The sequence below is a fragment of the Pocillopora verrucosa genome, chromosome 12, assembly GCF_036669915.1.
Source record: "Pocillopora verrucosa isolate sample1 chromosome 12, ASM3666991v2, whole genome shotgun sequence".
In the NCBI taxonomy this organism is placed as follows: Eukaryota; Metazoa; Cnidaria; class Anthozoa; order Scleractinia; family Pocilloporidae; genus Pocillopora; species Pocillopora verrucosa.
In genome coordinates this window covers 12,167,047-12,184,553 of record NC_089323.1, presented here as the reverse complement: position 1 = coordinate 12,184,553, position 17,507 = coordinate 12,167,047, and the positions used below count along the sequence as shown (strand labels likewise).

Here is a 17,507-nt window from a genome sequence, read left to right as displayed (position 1 = left end):
TCATTTTCTAGCTCTCTAGGGAATAAATAGAAACATCGTAAACAAAGGCACTAACCCTATGGAGACATATCGATCGTAAAATCAACTGTATTTCCGCAAGCATCCGCCGTAATTTCAAGAAAATTAATGACGAACTTCCGGGAAGATTAATTGTCACGCAAGTAATGTTCCTAGTATTGCAGATTGTGAACTTTGGTTTGACATTTTTGACAGCTTTGGTCTTTTTCAACCAATCAAATTATTTGAACCATTCTGTCAAGGATTCTGATTGGCTTATTGTTGCGTGTTTTATGAGAATATAGAGTATGCTGCAAACAAGATTATATATAGATAGATAAGTTAAAGAGTTAAAGAGGACGCATCGATTCTCTGTGACTCTGAGTTTCGCACCTAAGCGCCGGTCTGCATTCTCTTTAATTCTTTAACTTTCGTATACTTACCTCTGCTACCACAGCATTGAGCACTTTATGCTAAGGTAGACTCAACCCCCACATTCATTTATATATATATACAAATGTGGGGGTAGAGTCTACCTTGGCATAAAATGCTCAATGCTGTGGTAGCAGAGCTGAGTATAAATAAGTGAAAGAATCAAAGAGGACGTATCGATTCTCTGTTACTCTGAGTTTCGCGCCTAAGCGCTCGTCAGACAGAACTCGTCAGAAAGTTGTCTGACGAGCGCTTAGGCGCGAAACTCAGAGTAACAGAGAATCGATGCGTCCCCTTAGATTCTTTCACTTTTATATATATATATATATATATAGGAAGTCTGCAAGTCGATTTTCGCGTGGAGCAGTGCTCACTACGTTGAAGCAGAGCAGAATAAATATTAGACAAGATGAAAAATATATTAAAAAAAATATACATCGATGTTCAGTCGCTACTAGCTGACTACGTCTCGTGTTTCTCCCTGCGCTTCTTTCGTGCTCTACCCGCTTCCTGTGTGCTTTGAAACAGAACAGAACACAGTCAAGACTTTTTATTTGTGAAATCAACGTCAACAAATCCGCTTCTATTGAGATTATAGTAATTACATCACGTGAACCACATGACTAGGATTATAAAACATCACAGTTTTCCTTGCATTTTACTTCTCTGATACGAGCCAACTTGCGATTGTCGAGACCTCTTTCTTCAGTGCAAGCCCAACTTAACGAAACCATCTTCTTCTAGTAGGTTTTGGGTCTCAAAAAGCCCAATTTGAATTTTAATTTCAAAAAATATCTGCATCTGCCAATATGATGAAGATGTCCACAAATACAAGGTCCTTTTAGACTAAATATGGCAGGATAAAATCGGGATTTAACCGGTTTCTTTTAGCTAATTAATGTCTCCTTCATCAGGTCTCATCGTAGAAAAGCTTCCGCGACAAATGCATAATTAGGTTTAATACTGCAAGCAAAGATGTAGCACTATGCATATATTTTACACCTGGCTGGTCTCGACTGATCTCGTCAGTTTTGATGAAAGTAAATCGCCCAAACACAAACTTCTCAATAAATCGTTCAGATGAAATTTCCGTCACGTTTAAGAGTACAAATAAAAAGTTCGGAATATCCGAATTAAAATTCACTTGCGAACCGGTCACCTGCATATCAAACTGAACCCTATGCGCGGCAGCTGATAAATAACAATTTATTATTCAAAAACATTGCTACAACACACAAAGCTAAATACTGCTCAACATCGACAAAGCATATGCTGTCGAAAGATCTGCTGGAGATTCGATCAGCTAAAAGTAGAGTTCTATAGAAAGGTAGCAGCTGAAATATTGCAACAACAACCTGGCCAATAAAAAAATTTAAGCTATGATGATATTCTATTACGGAGATTGACTGTTATACGGCACGATCGACATTTGCCATCTTAAAAATTTCATAGGCGGAAATAGATTGAAAACTGTCAATGGAAGCATAGACTGGATCAAATACAGTCACATCGATTTAATATGGCAGTTAAGTGAAACGACATTTCTAAGAATAAAATATTCTATCTGGAAAAATGATGCAAATGGCCCAACTCACCTTTCTAGGACAAAAATCCTTTCCACAAGGAAACTATGTCTACTTTTTGTTTTTCTTTGTGTGACGAAAGCAAAATGGAAGATTAAATTTGTATATATACAGCGTACAGGTCATTCTATACTTCATGTACTCCTTAAAATGTTGAAACTATCCCTAAAAAATACTAACATAACATTCAGCATTCAGTAACTTGACTACGTTTATGTTTATGTAATTAAACCGAAACATATGTATTTCACGGGAACAGTTCTGTTGGGTGGTTACTTTTATTAGAACTTGCTCGGCTGTCCAGCGTTTATTGCAGCCGGCATCGGCGCCGCTTAAGCTTGTCCCAGCGGTGGAGGATATTAGTTTGGTGGCGGTGGATAGCTCGGGTAAGGTGGAGGTGCCTGATTAAAGCCTTTAGGAGGCAGGTTGTAACCAGCTGGATTGTAGTTCACCGTCGGAGGAGCATGTACTTGTTGCGTCGTCATGTGTCTGTGAGTTGAGCTCCACTGCTCCAACCACAGAATGATGAATAACAGACTCCCCCACAACAATCCTCTCTAATGCCACAATCGGAGTCGTACGTACAGTAACAAGAAGACGAACTACTGATGCATTTGCTATTGCAGCATTTCTGCCACATTGGTAGTCGTACGAACAGTTGTAACATGTCTGTCTACAGACTTTATGTGAACAACAGGACTCACTAAGGGAACAATCGCTGTCGTCGTTACAGTAGGTAGCACTTCCCAAGTCAAAGAAATAGACGAAAAGAAAGCATAAAAGTTTCTTTGAGGCCATTGTCCTTTCACAATTTCAAAGGCGTCTGTTCGATGTGAGATAATAATTTGATAAATTAGACTAAATTGGACGCGGTTGGCTGGTTTCCAAATTATCATATATGGCATTGACGGTGATGGGGGGGGGGGGAGGGAAGGGGGACGAGGAGAAAGTCCATTTTACTAAACATTTTACTAAAGAAGGTCGTGAGATGTCACGGTATTACACACTAGTACAGGGAAAACGAACTGGCCTACGGAGCAACAAACTGGCCGCACCGAGCGATGCAAAATTAGTATTTTGTGTTTTTTTATCCTCGGCTCGACTTTTGAAGAAGCTTCCTTATGCGATCGATAAGATGCACCGTAGCCTACGTGTAGCCATACCATCTCCCCCCCCCAATGTAAAACGGAAGAGAAGGAACGTCTACGAAAACCCTAATCGTACACTACTAATCGTATTCTGTGACGATACTATAAACTATGCAATATTATGTCACTTGATGATATTTTTTTCTAGCGTGAAAGGTTATGGCTGATACTACTCTGCGAAACGAAACGAACAATGAAACGAAACGAAACGAAACCAGGCGAGATATAACGAAACTAAAGGAATTTCGCAGATGTATTTTCTAATAGGGTAAAGATAACCTCCAAAAAGGTTTTGGAGTAATCGTCAATTGATAAGAAGGATTTTTAGTCATTTCGCTGAATAGTAATTCAGGAAGAGTTACTATTTTGCGAAATCGACTATTTTTTCCTGCGGTGACAATGTGACCTCTTTCATGTCACAGATATGCATTTAACATTACAAGTTAGTTCAGAACCAAACATTTTGGCCTCCTCTTATTTCTTAAACCGTATTAAAATATATTTCGAAAAATAGTAATTTTAGGAGAGACACTATTTTAAGAAATAGACTATCCTCACCCTACAATAATGACTTTCTTTTCGGGTCCCAAAAATACGTTTCAACTTTAAATTATAGTATATTCCCATAGATCCTGGTCACCTCCTATTTCACTATCCATATAAAATTAATTTCGCAGAGTAGTAATTTTAAGTCAATTACTATTTTACGAATGATTATAATCACTGAGCGGTAACGATGAAGCCATTCTCGTGTCACACAACAGCTTTGGTACTTTACTAGTGTGTAATATTTCAATTCATTTTCGTGACATGGAAAATGTCACATGGTCACCGGAGGGTGAAAATGGACGATTTTGTTAAATATATTAAATAAATTAAAATCCCCCTTAAAGACTAACGTTTACTTCAAAATCCTCCTTAACGACTAGCGTTTACCACAAAATCCTTGTAAAAGTTATCTTTACATTTTGGATAATATACTTCATTATTCTTTTAGTTTCGCCTGATTTTGTTTCGTTTCGTTTCGCAAAATAAAATTTCACTGGCGCACAGGCGACCCAAGCTCCTAAACCTTTCAGCTGAATTGTGATCTTCTTTCATTTTTCAAGAAAGTTTGGACTGAAATTTCCAGTTGACTTACCTTCGGCACGTTTTCCAGTCCAACTGGTAGTGGATCTCGTCCATCGCCCCAATCGCTCAATTCATCTTCTATTCCCACAGAAATTCGCAAAAACCACAATATAATCGCTAAAAACCACGACTTATCCACCGGTTAGTATTATCCGGCTCGAAGGACCAAAAAGAATTATCGCGCAAAATGCTTCCACCACAAAGTTAAGTACTGTATTTTACAACTCAATCATTTATTTTTTTTTTCAACCACGAGGTCTCGTAAAATCACAAGACTTTGACGTTTCTGATTCAATGGCACGTAATACGACAAGTCGACTACGTCTCGTGTTTCTCCTTACGCTTCTTTCGCGATCTAGCCGCTTCCTGCGTACTTTGAAACAGAACAGAGCATGTTCAAGGCTTTTGTATTTGTTAAATCAACGTCAACACATCCAGCTCCATTGAGATTATGGTAATTACATCACGTGAGCCTCATGGCTATGGTTTGAAAACATCACAGTTTTCCTTCCATTTTACTTCTCTGATACGAACGAACTTGCAATTGCCAAGACTTCTTTCTTCACTGCCAACCTAACTTAGTCAAAACAATCTGCTTCTACCACGTGGTTTGGGTCCCACATCGCCCAACTTGGATTTTAATTTCAAATAGTGTCTGCATCTGCCAATATGATGAAGATGTCCGCCACATATAAGGTCCTTTTAGACTAAATATGGCAGGACAACATCGGGATTTAATCGGTTTCTTTTAGCTAATTAATGTCTCCTTCATCAGGTCTCATCGTAGAAAAGCTTCCGCGACAAATGCATGATTAGGTTTAGCACTGCAATCAAAAATGTAGCACTATGCATATGTTTTACACCTGGTTGGTCTCGACAGATCTCGTTAGTTTTGATGAAAGTAAATCGCCCAAACACCAACTTCTCAATAAATCGTTCAGATAAAATTTCTGTCACGTTTACGAGCACAAAGAAAATTTTCTGAATATCCGAAGTAAAACTCACTTGCGAACCGGTCACCTGCATATCAAACTGAACCTTACACACGGCAGCTGATTAACAACAATTTATTATTCAAAAAACATTGCTACAACACGCAAAGCTAAATAATGCTCAACATCGACATAGCATATGCTGTCGGTCGGAAGACCTGCTGAAGATTCGATGAGCAAAAAGTAGAATACTATACAAAGGTAGCAGCTCAAATATTGCAACAATAGCCTGAGATTGACTGTTATACGACACGATCGACATTTGCCATTTTGAAAATGTCATAGGGGGAAATAGATTATGAACTGTCGATGGAAGCATAGACTGGGTTAAATACAGTCAGATTGGTTCAATATGGCAATTACATTTCTCAGAATACAATATTCAATCTGGGAAAGTGATGCGAATGGCCCGACTCACCTTTCTCCGACAAAACTCAAACTGAAAGCAAAGATGTAGCACTATGCATATGTTTTACACCTGGTTGGTCGCGACAGATCTCGTCAGATTTGATGAAAACAAATCGCCCAAACACAAGCTTCTCAATAAATTTACAAGCACAAAGAAAAAGTTCGGAATATCCGAAGTAAAATTCGCTTGCGAACCAGTCACCTGCATATCAAACTGAACCTTACACACGGCAGCTGATTAACAGCAATTTATTATTAAAAAAACATTGCTACAACACACAAAGCTGAATACTGCTCGACATCGACATAACATATGTTGTCGAAGGATCTGCTGAAGATGCGATCAGCTAAAAGTAATACTTTACAAAGGTAGCAGCTCAGATATTGCAACAACAACCTGACCAATTCAAAAAAATTTAAGCTGCGATATTCTATTACCGAGATTGACTGTTATACAACACGATCGACATTCGCCATCTTGAAAATTTCATAGGCGGAAATAGATTGAAAACTATCGATGGAAGCATAGACTGGATCAAATACAGTCACATCGGTTTAATATGGCAGTTAAGTGAACCACATTTCTAAGAATACAATATTCAATCTGGAAAAACGATGCAAATGGCCCGACTCACCTTTCTCTAACAAAAATCCTCTCCACAAGGAAACTATGTCTACTTTTTGTTTTTCTTTGTGTGACGAAAGCAAAATGGAAGATTAAATTTGCATACGTACAGCGTAGAGGTCATCCTATACTTATGTACTCCTTAAAATGTTGAAACTATCCCTTAAAAAAAAATTCTAACATAACATTCAGTAACTTGACTACGTTTACGTTTATGTAAGTGGAAATTAAACCGAAAGATATTTATTTCACCGAAACAGTTCTGTTGGGTGGTTACTTTTCGTAGAACTTGTTCGGTTGTCCAGAGTTTATTGCAGCCGGTATCGGCGCCGCTTGAGCTTGTCCCGGCGGTGGAGGATATTGGTTTGGTGGCGGTGGATAGCTCGAGTAAGGCGGAGGAGGCTCATTAAAGCCTTGAGGAGGCGGGTTGTAACCAGCTGGAGGAGGCTGTTCGGAGTACATAAACGGAGGAAGATCTACTCGTAGCGCCGTCTCGTGGGTGTGAGTTGCGACTATTTCTTGTCGTGGTTGTTGGTCGGTGACGACCACATTATCGGGTGTACGATAGCGGTAGTACGGGCAACAAGCGCAGCAGAAGCAGGATACGATGGAAATGATGATGGCGAAGAAGATAACCGTGCCGATAATGGCGCCTGCAATAGCTCCACCGCTCCAACCACAGTGTGAGGAACAAACTCCCCCACAACAAACCTCTCCAATGTGACAATGGTAGTCATACGTGCAGGAACAAGAAAACGAACTACTGATGCATTTGCTATTACAGCATTGCTCGCCAGTGTCACATTGGAAGTCGTGCGAACAGGAACAACTTGAGAAACTACTGATGCATTTGTTATCACAGCATTGTTCTTTCGTTCCACACTGGTAGTCGTCCGAACAGTGGAAACATCTCTGTCTACAGACTTTATCTGAACAACAGGACTCACTGAGGGAACAATCGCTACAGTAGGTAGCACTTCCCAAGGCAAAGATATGGACGAGAAGAAAGCATAAAAGTTTCTTTGAGGCCATTGTCCTTTTACAATTTCAAAGGTGTCCGTTCAATGTAAGATAATGATTTGATGAATAAGACGCGGTTGTCTGGTTTCCAAATTATCATATATGGCATTGATGGCGATGGGGCGCGGGGGAGGGGGGTGGAGGGAGGGTGGAGGGGGAAGGGAAAGTCCATAACATTTTACCAAAGAAGGTCTTGAGTTGCCACGGTATTACACTCTAGAACAGGGCAACAAACAGGCTGCACCGAACGATCCAAAAATTAGTATTTTTCTTGTTTTGCTTGTTTGTTTTCTTCGGCTTGACTTTTGAAGAAGCGAAATTAACATTTCGCTTACTCCTTATGCGATCGATAACCGTATCAAGATATATTTTTCAAAATAGCAATTTTAGGAGAGACACTATTTTATGCAATAGACTATCTTCACCTTACAATAATATCGTTCTTTTCGGGTCACAAAAATACGTTTCAACTTTAAATTATAGTATATTCCCATACATCCTGGTCACCTCCGATTTCACTATCCATATAAAATCAATTTCACAAAGTAGTAACTTTAGAGCAATAACTATTTTGCAAAATGGACTATTTTCACTGAGCGGAAACGATGAATTCATTCCCGTGTCGCATAACAGCTTTGATAAGTTTCTAATGTGAAATATTGAAATTTATTTTCGTGACATGAAAAATCTCGAATAGTGACCGCAGGGTGAAAATGGATGATTTTGTTAAATATAATGAGTAAATTAAAATCCTTCTTAACGACTAACGTTTACTTCAAAATCCTTGTGAAAGTTAGCTTTAAATATTAGATAATGTACTGCATTATTCTATTAGTTTCGCCTGACTTCGTTTCGTTTCGTTTTGTATCGCAAAACAGAATAAGCCAAAGGTAATCGAGATTTACAACAACATTGAAGTGAATTCATTTTCCATTAATCGGGTAAAGTTGCAATTTACTCTCTTTAAAACCTAGTCGTAGATCGTTGTTGTCTGAAAAGTTGACCATGAAAGCATTCTGTTCACCATCTTCTTCGTTAGTACATGAAAGAAAACTACCAACTCTAGCCAATCAGAATTCACAAAAGAATCGACAAAAGGGTTAACCAATAGGAAGTCAATTCATATTTTCTTGCAAAAGAGTGACGTCAAAGAACACAATTGGTGTCAGGTTTTTGTCGACGTTCCCTCCCTTCTGCTTCATCTTAAGGGGGGGGGGGTGGGGTAGGGTATAGCTACACGTAGGCTAAATGCACAGGTAAGGCCGTAGGATATATTTCACAAACTAAAATAAAAATACTAAAGTGAAATAATACGTCATCTATAATCGACTGAAACATTGAAATCCAATCACTCCAATGGATGGAGTTGCCGTCAAAGATGCCAAGCTTCAATTTTGGTAGAAGGTCTAAACAAGACCGCAAAATAACTCTGTTGACCGTCGAATCAGCTTGCACTCCACCATTAGCCTGACTAAGGGTTTCCTGGTTACCAAACTTTACCTTCAAAGGCTGAACTTCTGAATCTTGTTTCGGAGTTACAGTGTATTCAGTCTTGTCAACGTTAACCAGTTAAGTCGGAACATTCTTGGTTCGAGCTCTTCTTCACCTTCGAAATCCTTAAGTCTTCCCTCCAGACTTTCGTGGCCACCTTCGTCGTTTTGTACGGCTTGAACTTCAGCTAAGTCGAACTGCTTCGGCTTCCAATGTCTCTTTTCCTGCGCTTCTTCAGAGGTGGGACGTTGTTTCTCAAGTTCAAATTCTGCTTCTAATCGCACTCGCTCAGCTTCTTCCTTAACTTAAACAATTTTCGCTGTAACTCAGCTTGATTTTCAATTTCTCGCAATTTTTCTTTGATAGTACCTTTTGCCTTTTGACGTACGCTATTGCAGCGGCTGCTTTCGCTTTGAAAGCCAACGGATCCCTCCTACTCTTAAACGAAGCCTTCGAACTAAATACAAACGATCCTTCACTCGCTCTCGCCTTCAAATGTTCTACTACTTCATCCAATGCTTCTGTAACTCTAACAAGATCTACATCGTACCATTCAAGTACTTTATCGTGCTCGGAGTCAGAAATAAACGACAGATATTAAACATTCAATTCTTCGGCTTGTTGTAAACAAGACTTTAATTCGGCCATAATACGACTGATTCGAGTTTTACTACTTGCCACACTGTTCTATCAAAGCTGCTAAACCTTTCAGCAGATCATAAATTGTGTCATATAAAATTGTGTCATAAATTGTGTCAATTCCAGTCCAACTGATGGCGGATCTCGTCGATCGCCCCAATACTCAATTTTTCGTCCATTTCCACAGAAATTCGCAAAAAACACAAAATAATCGCCGACTTATCCACCGCTTAGCGTTATCCGGCTCGAAGGACTAGAAAGAATTGTCGAGTAAAATGCTTCCACCACAAAGATAAGTACTGTATTTCACAACTCAACCATCTATTACTTTTTGTAACCACGAGGTCTCGTAAAATCACATGACACAAAGCGTGCAAACGAGATAAAATGAAATATATATATCGATGTTCAGTTGCTACAAGCCGACTACGTCTCGTGTTTCTCCCTACGCTTCTTTCGTGCTCAAGCCGAATCCTGCATGCTTTGAAACAGAATAGAGCACAGTCAAGACTTTTTATTCGAGCTCCCGTAGGAACCTCTAAGAAAGCTCGAGTCTAAAAATGCAAGCCGTTCTTCGTCGTATTTGGTCGTCAAATGTATAGGTTTCGCACCAAAAGTTCCAGGCGTTCCTAGCCTAGAAACTGGGAATACACCCATACAGAATGCCGCAGTGTTCTGTGAAGAAATCTCCGGAAAGAATGATGCCTCATACGCTCGTCTCACATACAAACGCACACACCATTCGTGGTAGGCCCACACTAAAAGATGTCGAGCGATTTTGGAACGAGTGAAGGTTGTCCAATACACCCAAACTGAGTCCGATGGACAAAGGCCATGAACAACCAGACAGAAAGTAAAGAGTTGCGGACTGGGTGGAAATACATGTCGGCAAACGGCCGGACTCCATCGGATCCGATGGAGACGAGTTGCTGTGGCAAGAGGCTATCGGACTCGCCGCGTGTCAGTTCGCGAGAGAATTAGAAAATGTACGGCAAAGTAGAGTAGAGGAGGAAGTGGAAAATGTGGGTAAACGGACTCCATCGGATCCGATGGAGACGGGTTGCCGTGTCAAGAGGCCATCGGACTCGCCGCGTGTCAGTTCGCGAGATACTTAAAAATATACAGCAAAGTGGAGTTGAGGAGGGAGTGGAAAATGTGGGCAAACGGATTCCATCGGATCCGGTGGAGACGGGTTGCCGTGACAAGAGGCCATCGGACTCGCCGCGTGTCATTTCGCAAGAGACTTAGAAAATATACAGCAAAGTAGAGTGGTGAAAGGGGTGAAAATGTCAGCAAACGGACTCCATCGGATCCGATGATGCCTTCTCTGTGCATGGTTACGTTTGGCACGTACAGATGAAGGTTACTGTAGGCAGCCCAGTCGTCGGTGTGTACTTCTGACCCAGGCAGGAGGACCCCTTGCAGAACATTGGACAATTCTCGGCGGTCTCTTTTTTACACAACTTAGAAGTAGCCGCGACTATGACTGTGTTCCGAAGAGATCACGCCAAATACCCACACTTTATCGCCGGCCCTGCGCCCTCTTTGATACTATAACGAGTAAATGTTTTAAATTGGAGATTGAGAGTTGCCCCTATGTTCATCAAAAGAAAGTTTAATTTTTATCTAATATTTGTGACATCAAGCACCTTCCTGGCAGATAAACCCAGTCCTCTTAGCAGATTTAATGGTGGGTACTGTGTCAAGTGTTGGGAGTTGCTCGACGCTATTTGACCATTTTATAAGTCGAATAAGAATTTCGCATGTGCCTCAAGGTCGAGCACAGTTTTAATCTTTGTGAATAATTTTTGAAAGCCTAGTTTATTCATTTATGTGCCCGAACATTGTTTGATTTCCTTTTAAAGTTGCCTAGAAGTTCAAAGGCGTTTTTGGTCAATCCAACCATGAACGATACTCTAGAGCGCAACTCGCTCTGACCCCACAGGTAGATTACAATTAAGAGATTTTTAAAGGAATACTGGGAAAGTCGGCGAAAAAAGTGCCTTCTCTTAAAGACTTCTTGCCTCTACACCCTCTGTATCTCCTCGAAAAAAAAAAAGCAGTGGTGTAACTCGGGTAGAATTCTGGTTTATAATTATCACTTTTTTTAAAACTATATTAGTTTAATAATAGTGTGTCAGTAATATAAAGTGGATAATTTTAAAAATAGTCTTTGTGTTGGAACTGTCAAGTCTTACCGCGCATAGCCATCTACAGAATTTGGATTTCTCTCTACTAATTCCATTCCTCTATTACATGGCACACATCTCAGAGGGCTCGCTATCAAGTTCTGCCGCTGCAGCCAAGTTATCACATTGAGGACTGGACCATCAGTGAGCATGTTAATGTCCATGAGATTCATCTTGATATGCTATTCAAATGCTTGGTTGGCTTCATTTATACTTATACTACGACTACTATGACTACTGAAACAACTGCTACTACAGTGTGGAAACGAGATGCGAAGGTGCGTGTCATTAAGTGGGGCCCCTTGTTCTGTCGCATTTTGTACTAAAATTTTCGTACTTGTTAGAGGGCTTTTTTCAATAGCTTTCAGCAAAAAAAAAATTCTCCCGTAAAAACAAATTCAAATTTTATGAACCACGGACAGTGGGCAATATCCGAATTTTAAGAAAGCCTTTCAGGAAGATTTAAAGTAGGCGACATTGTGGAAATACTTGCCGATGCCGAAGAAAGGGCATCAAAATAAAAACTAAATGGGCGATAAGACCAATTTAGAGTAACAGAGTCTATTTTATTTTAGAATTCATTACATTAAAAACAACAACAACAAAGTTAAAAAAAACAACAGCAACACAAATAACACAGCAATGATCGATCACGTTACCTGTGAGTGATTTTTCGAAAACTTTTGCGTATTAGCTGCGTAAAAATTACCCGCAACCTTATTGATAATAGAAATGACGTCAACAAGATTCAAGCTGCGCCTCGTTGCTTAACTTAGGTTTGGAACGTTGAGGAAGTCATTTCTATGATCATAATAAAGTTATAGATAATGAAAAACTCTGCTGAATTTGTTAATTCGCACTTTGTAATAACACTTGTCGCACCTTGTATTTAAAAAGCTGTGAATATGAACACGATTCTTACGGTAATGAACACTTGGTGGGTATGCTAATTTTTGGAACGGGTGTGTTTAATTTTTAGGAGGTGGGGTTCGATTCCCAACGTACTTGGTGTCTAGTGACCCTCTGGATTATGGTGAACCCCACCCGAGGGCATACCACTCCCAGCCATGAGTTGGAACAGACTGGTTGTCGCACGACCCTCACGGGAGCCCGGCCGTTGGCCTTAAACATGAAAAAGAAACTAACTGAGCGGTAGTAAAAATAAGGCCTGAAAAATTCATGCTGGTACGGGATTTGAACTCATTACCTGTGCGATACCGGTGAAGTGCTCTACCAGTATCACAGAGGTCATGGGTTCAAATCCCGAAAAGGCTTTATTTTTTCTGGCCTAATTTTCACTACTGCTGAGGTAGTGTTCACTATTGCAAAGGTCGCTTTCATATTTACGTCTTTATCCGCAGTTCGCCTATATGATTTTCATACATTCACATTCAAAGCTCTCGCACTTTTGTTTGTAATGTGAATGGTCGGAGGGAGAGTAGACCCAACTGAATAACCATCATCCCTGTCAATAACGACAATAATAAATAATAATAATAATAATAATATTAACATTAGACCATAACAAATATAACGATGATACTAATTATCGTCAAGAACTTTTTGTCCTTACTTCTCACTCTTTGTTCATCTCGAGGCTCGGCCTACTGCCATCGAAAATTCATAATGCAAAATGTTTGCCTGCGACTGAGATCACATACGAATGTCTAGGGCGGGTTTGACAACGATTACGAGATCTATATTCATGTTTTCAGCAAAATACTACAAAAATACCGATGAAAATATATTCTTCGCCCTTTCAGAGCAATAAAAAGGCACAGGTATCACTATCAGACGTAACTGAGCTCTTTCCAAATTGGAATTGAGTTAAGAGACTTTACAAAGCCTTAGATGACGGTAACTTATATTTGCGACGGGCCATTTTCGCAAAAACGCATTGTATAGTGCTAATGACAAGTGCTTAACGCTCGAAACGTCAGCTTACAAACTCTTTACGGTGGCCAATTTACGTTATCAACTCCGTTAATAAAACTTAATATTTCCCTCAACGACGAGGTTGAGGCGTTCCTGGTGCAAAATCTTCCTTGGAAAGTACAATTGTCTACTCCATCAATGCGGACGACCTTGAGACAACAAAATAGTGTCCATATCCAGCGTCCAGCAAAATTTAATTCCGTATCGAACGAGTTTGTAATGGTAATTATCTGCTATCCGTATCATCGGGTTATCCATAACAGTAGGGTTTCCTCGAAGCGAGAGTTTACTGAGTTTATTAGTTTCTTTCATGAAGAATTTTTTAATACTTTTTTTTAATTGCTAAACTATAGCACTTCCCGAGCTTAAATTATTATAGTAAAAATTTGTTTAATCAGGCTTAACGTTTCATCTGACAATGGCAGACTTCATCAGCGGGTTTTTACAGTAAAGTTGAGTAATTAAGTTTGCTTAAGTCGAATGAATAAATAAATTGTCTATTTTCGTTTTTCACCCATAGTGTGAAGAAAGCGTAAAGTATTTGCAAGGTGTGACAGAGGAGTTCCACGTGCGTGCGTGAATTGGAAGTTACATGCATGGGTACCTGATGTGTGTAGGGGTCACAGATTTAGTATCAAATCTTTGCTACAATTATCGTTATTAAATATTGACAAGGATGGTGGTTGTCCTTGGGGCCACTTGTAGGCCTGTCCCAATTAAACTGTGACCTACAGAACTTGTTAAGCACGAAAAAGTCAACGGTTTCATAGAAAACTCCGATTTATGCGAATTTCTTGAATTTTCATCGACCTTTAGAACACATAATCTGTCACTTGGCAACGTCTCGCCGACCTATAACGACCCTTGTCTAACGGTCCTTGTAACGGATAATCAGCTAGCCGTTAGACTTCTGAGTTTTCTTTTCGTTGTCTTATTTTTAAGAAAAATACAGAAGGAGGCCGGACTTTTAGCGTACGAACTATAGGAAATTGGAACAAGCTGTCTTTTGACATAAAGAAAGCGATAAATGTTAAAAAGAAATTGTATACGAATTTAATCGCTGAGGAAATAGAGATAGGAAATTTTGAGTATCTTTTAAATAGTTAAGTAGCCTTTTATATCGAGTCTCCAAAATTACTTGTTCTAGATACCTAATATGTTTTTAAATAGTTTAGATTTTAAAATAAGATTCTAGATAGTTTTTCAAAACTATATTTGCTTGCTTGTTACATTGTGTCTATGAATAATTTTTATCCTTCTATAATGACAGTGTAGAAATATTTTAATATTAATTTTTATTTTATGTTTGAGAGAGGGCCTATATGGCGATAGAACCGTAACGTGTTTACCCTCTTTAGATAAGGGCGTTACCTTACCTATCCAAAAATTTCGACCTCATATTTGCGAGCAACTAACCTATCTTTCTTGACCGATGTTAGAAGTTGTTGTGAAGGGCCAAAAATGAAGCTTTATGTAAACGTTTATATAAAAATATCAAGAAATTTATGTAGCAACAATTTCAATTTTTGCTAATTTTTTGGCAACTTTTTGGCATTCCGAAGATCAACTTTCCAGCATGTTACGATGCCATCCGATCATCTGTTAAGTTTAGTTACAAAGTGCTACAAGCCATTTTATTACAAAGTGTGATGGTCTGTTATTACAAAGGGCAACAGCTTTCATTATTACAAGGTACGACAAGCAATATTACAAAGTGCGACAGGTTTAGCAAAGTGCTACGCTGAGAAAAAATGGAATCGTTCAGGAAACCACTAGAGGTGATTGTTCGCACTGCCAGCGCCCACATGTAATTCCGGTAGATCCAGATAGCTGTGAAAGCGAGAAAGTATGAGCAGTTATGAATTGTCGGTTGTTAAATGTCATGTCATTAACATGTGACTACATTCGAAAGGTTTCGGCTCTCTATATTGTTTCATTTCTTTCGAGCGGTTTATGCTGATCACTTACTCAAGAAGCACTGTCGACGAGCGGGACAAAACGATCAAGAAATATGAAACGTTCTTTCCGCGTATTGCTACGATTCTGTGATCTTCTAAGAGTACCACGTCCCAATATCCAGCGGGTGTTAGAAAGTACTGGACGAGTCAAAGAACTGGAATTTCCCAACAATTCCAGTACAGCTAATCTTCAGGATATTGTACTAACTGCTTTCAGCCAGCATCTAAATAGAAGGCAAGTGTCGAGGTAATGCCGACAAATAGTTAAGTTTTGGTTTAAAAATATAATCCCAATAAACAAATGTCGATTAACCGTTTTTTCTTTACTTTTAATTGGCACTTTTATCGAACTGTGAGTGGTTCGATCATGTAGACCCTGAAGTCTATGTTTAAAAGCTGCTGTATGGTGTTCATGCGATTAGATCGAGGTAAGATTATTCTAAACAAAACAGGGCAGGTTACCTTTAGCAGTAAAAAGGCTCCGGGAAAAAGACATTTGCATAACGGTAAGACATATCCACGCTGCAATAGCAGCCCCGATATCATGGAACCATTTTTTCAATCACGATTTTCCAAAAGTAAAGTGAGGTGTAGGTATAGTTCAACCCGTGATAGAATGACAAGCGAGTACCACACGAGCCACGATGTGCGAGTAGCGAGGGCATTGCCCGAGATGAAATCAAATTTTTACTGTTTGGTGCATGGTACATGCGGCGAACAGGTCTTCTGATGGCAGCGTAGAAAATTCGGTTTCAAAGTGTATTCAGAGATATCTGTCTTTTCGCGGGATTTGATAACAACAATGTCTAGTTGAATTACGGTTACGAATATCTGCCTCATTCAATGAGACATTTGTTTCAAATTATGATAAGGTCTATAACTCATGTTGTGCCCAAACGGCACTTAGCTCAACTACATCATTCAGTGTCTTTTTGACTTAATAACGTCTTATCTTTTTTTCAGACACGACGAATCGAGATCAAGGTGGTGCAGTAGGTGATTATTAATGAGAATATCAACATCATTTTTCAGCATCGAAGGTTTTTCCTGGACGATCGAGCACCCGCCATTTACCGATTATAAATTAGAGAACATTCCTTGGCAAAGACGTGATTGGCACTAATCAGTTAGCTTACGAAAGGGTGTAGATTTATTATCAGTAATTTCAGCTTCTATGGAAAGATGATCTTGAGTAATCTAGAATACTTTCCTAGAGAATGACTTTATTTTAACCTGATCTCGCTTTTGTTTCATGTTTAACAGGGCAATCAACATCAGGAATTGGGGCATCGGGAGGCAATGAAGTTGTGATCATCTCTCCAAGACCAGGTACGTTGGATTGGTTCAAAACTTATCGGATAGTTAGAAATGAAACTTGATTAGATACCAGTAAATGGGAGCGTGAGTTGGACAACAGCTCTAGGGAGCTCATACAAAGACAAAAGATACGCAGGGAAATGCACAGACAGAAAACGTTTGGGCAGGAAATTTTCGCTTTTAAGTACTGCAATAAAATTCCCCACAAGACGTTCTCTATCGTGTTTGATTTGATTTTATCGAGATATTCTTAGCGGAAGAAAACACTTTAACATTAGCATTGTTTACTTTGTTATTCAGAATGGGACATGAAAATTTTACTCACAGGTTTAACTTTGAAAAGCAGCGATGAACCTCAGTGACATTCATTTTTGGCTTACTTAAAATCCTCCTCTTGAAGTTCCCTCCCTTAGGAATTGTATCCTTAAAAATGTTATTCATTTTTCTGTCAAATTCATAAGGATTCAGAGCTGAAATTTTTTCTTTCGCACAGTAATAAATTTCAACTTGACTTTGATTTGTTAACACAAATTATGATTAGTTTATGGGTTGTAAGATGCATAATTTGGTTAGCTATTAGGAAGTAGTATTTTCCAGAGCATGTATTAAGAAAATCAAATCAAGAATTAAATCAAAAAAATT

General features: G+C 39.2%; 1 protein-coding gene across 1 annotated transcript; it reads right to left on the bottom strand.

Moving 5' to 3' along the window:
- Window positions 1-4,507: 4,507 nt before the first annotated feature.
- On the bottom strand, window positions 4,508-7,381 carry LOC131785107 (protein shisa-4-like). The gene has a single exon (XM_066159209.1). It carries the CDS (start codon window positions 7,346-7,348, stop codon window positions 6,590-6,592), a length of 759 nt encoding a protein of 252 aa, XP_066015306.1. The 5' UTR covers window positions 7,349-7,381; the 3' UTR covers window positions 4,508-6,589.
- Between the last annotated feature and the right edge of the window lie 10,126 nt (window positions 7,382-17,507).

What these genes read in the sequence shown, in the direction of transcription:
- LOC131785107 (XM_066159209.1), bottom strand. Translation starts at nt 7,348, where the DNA reads ATGGCCTCAAAGAAACTTTTATGCTTTCTTCTCGTCCATATCTTTGCC.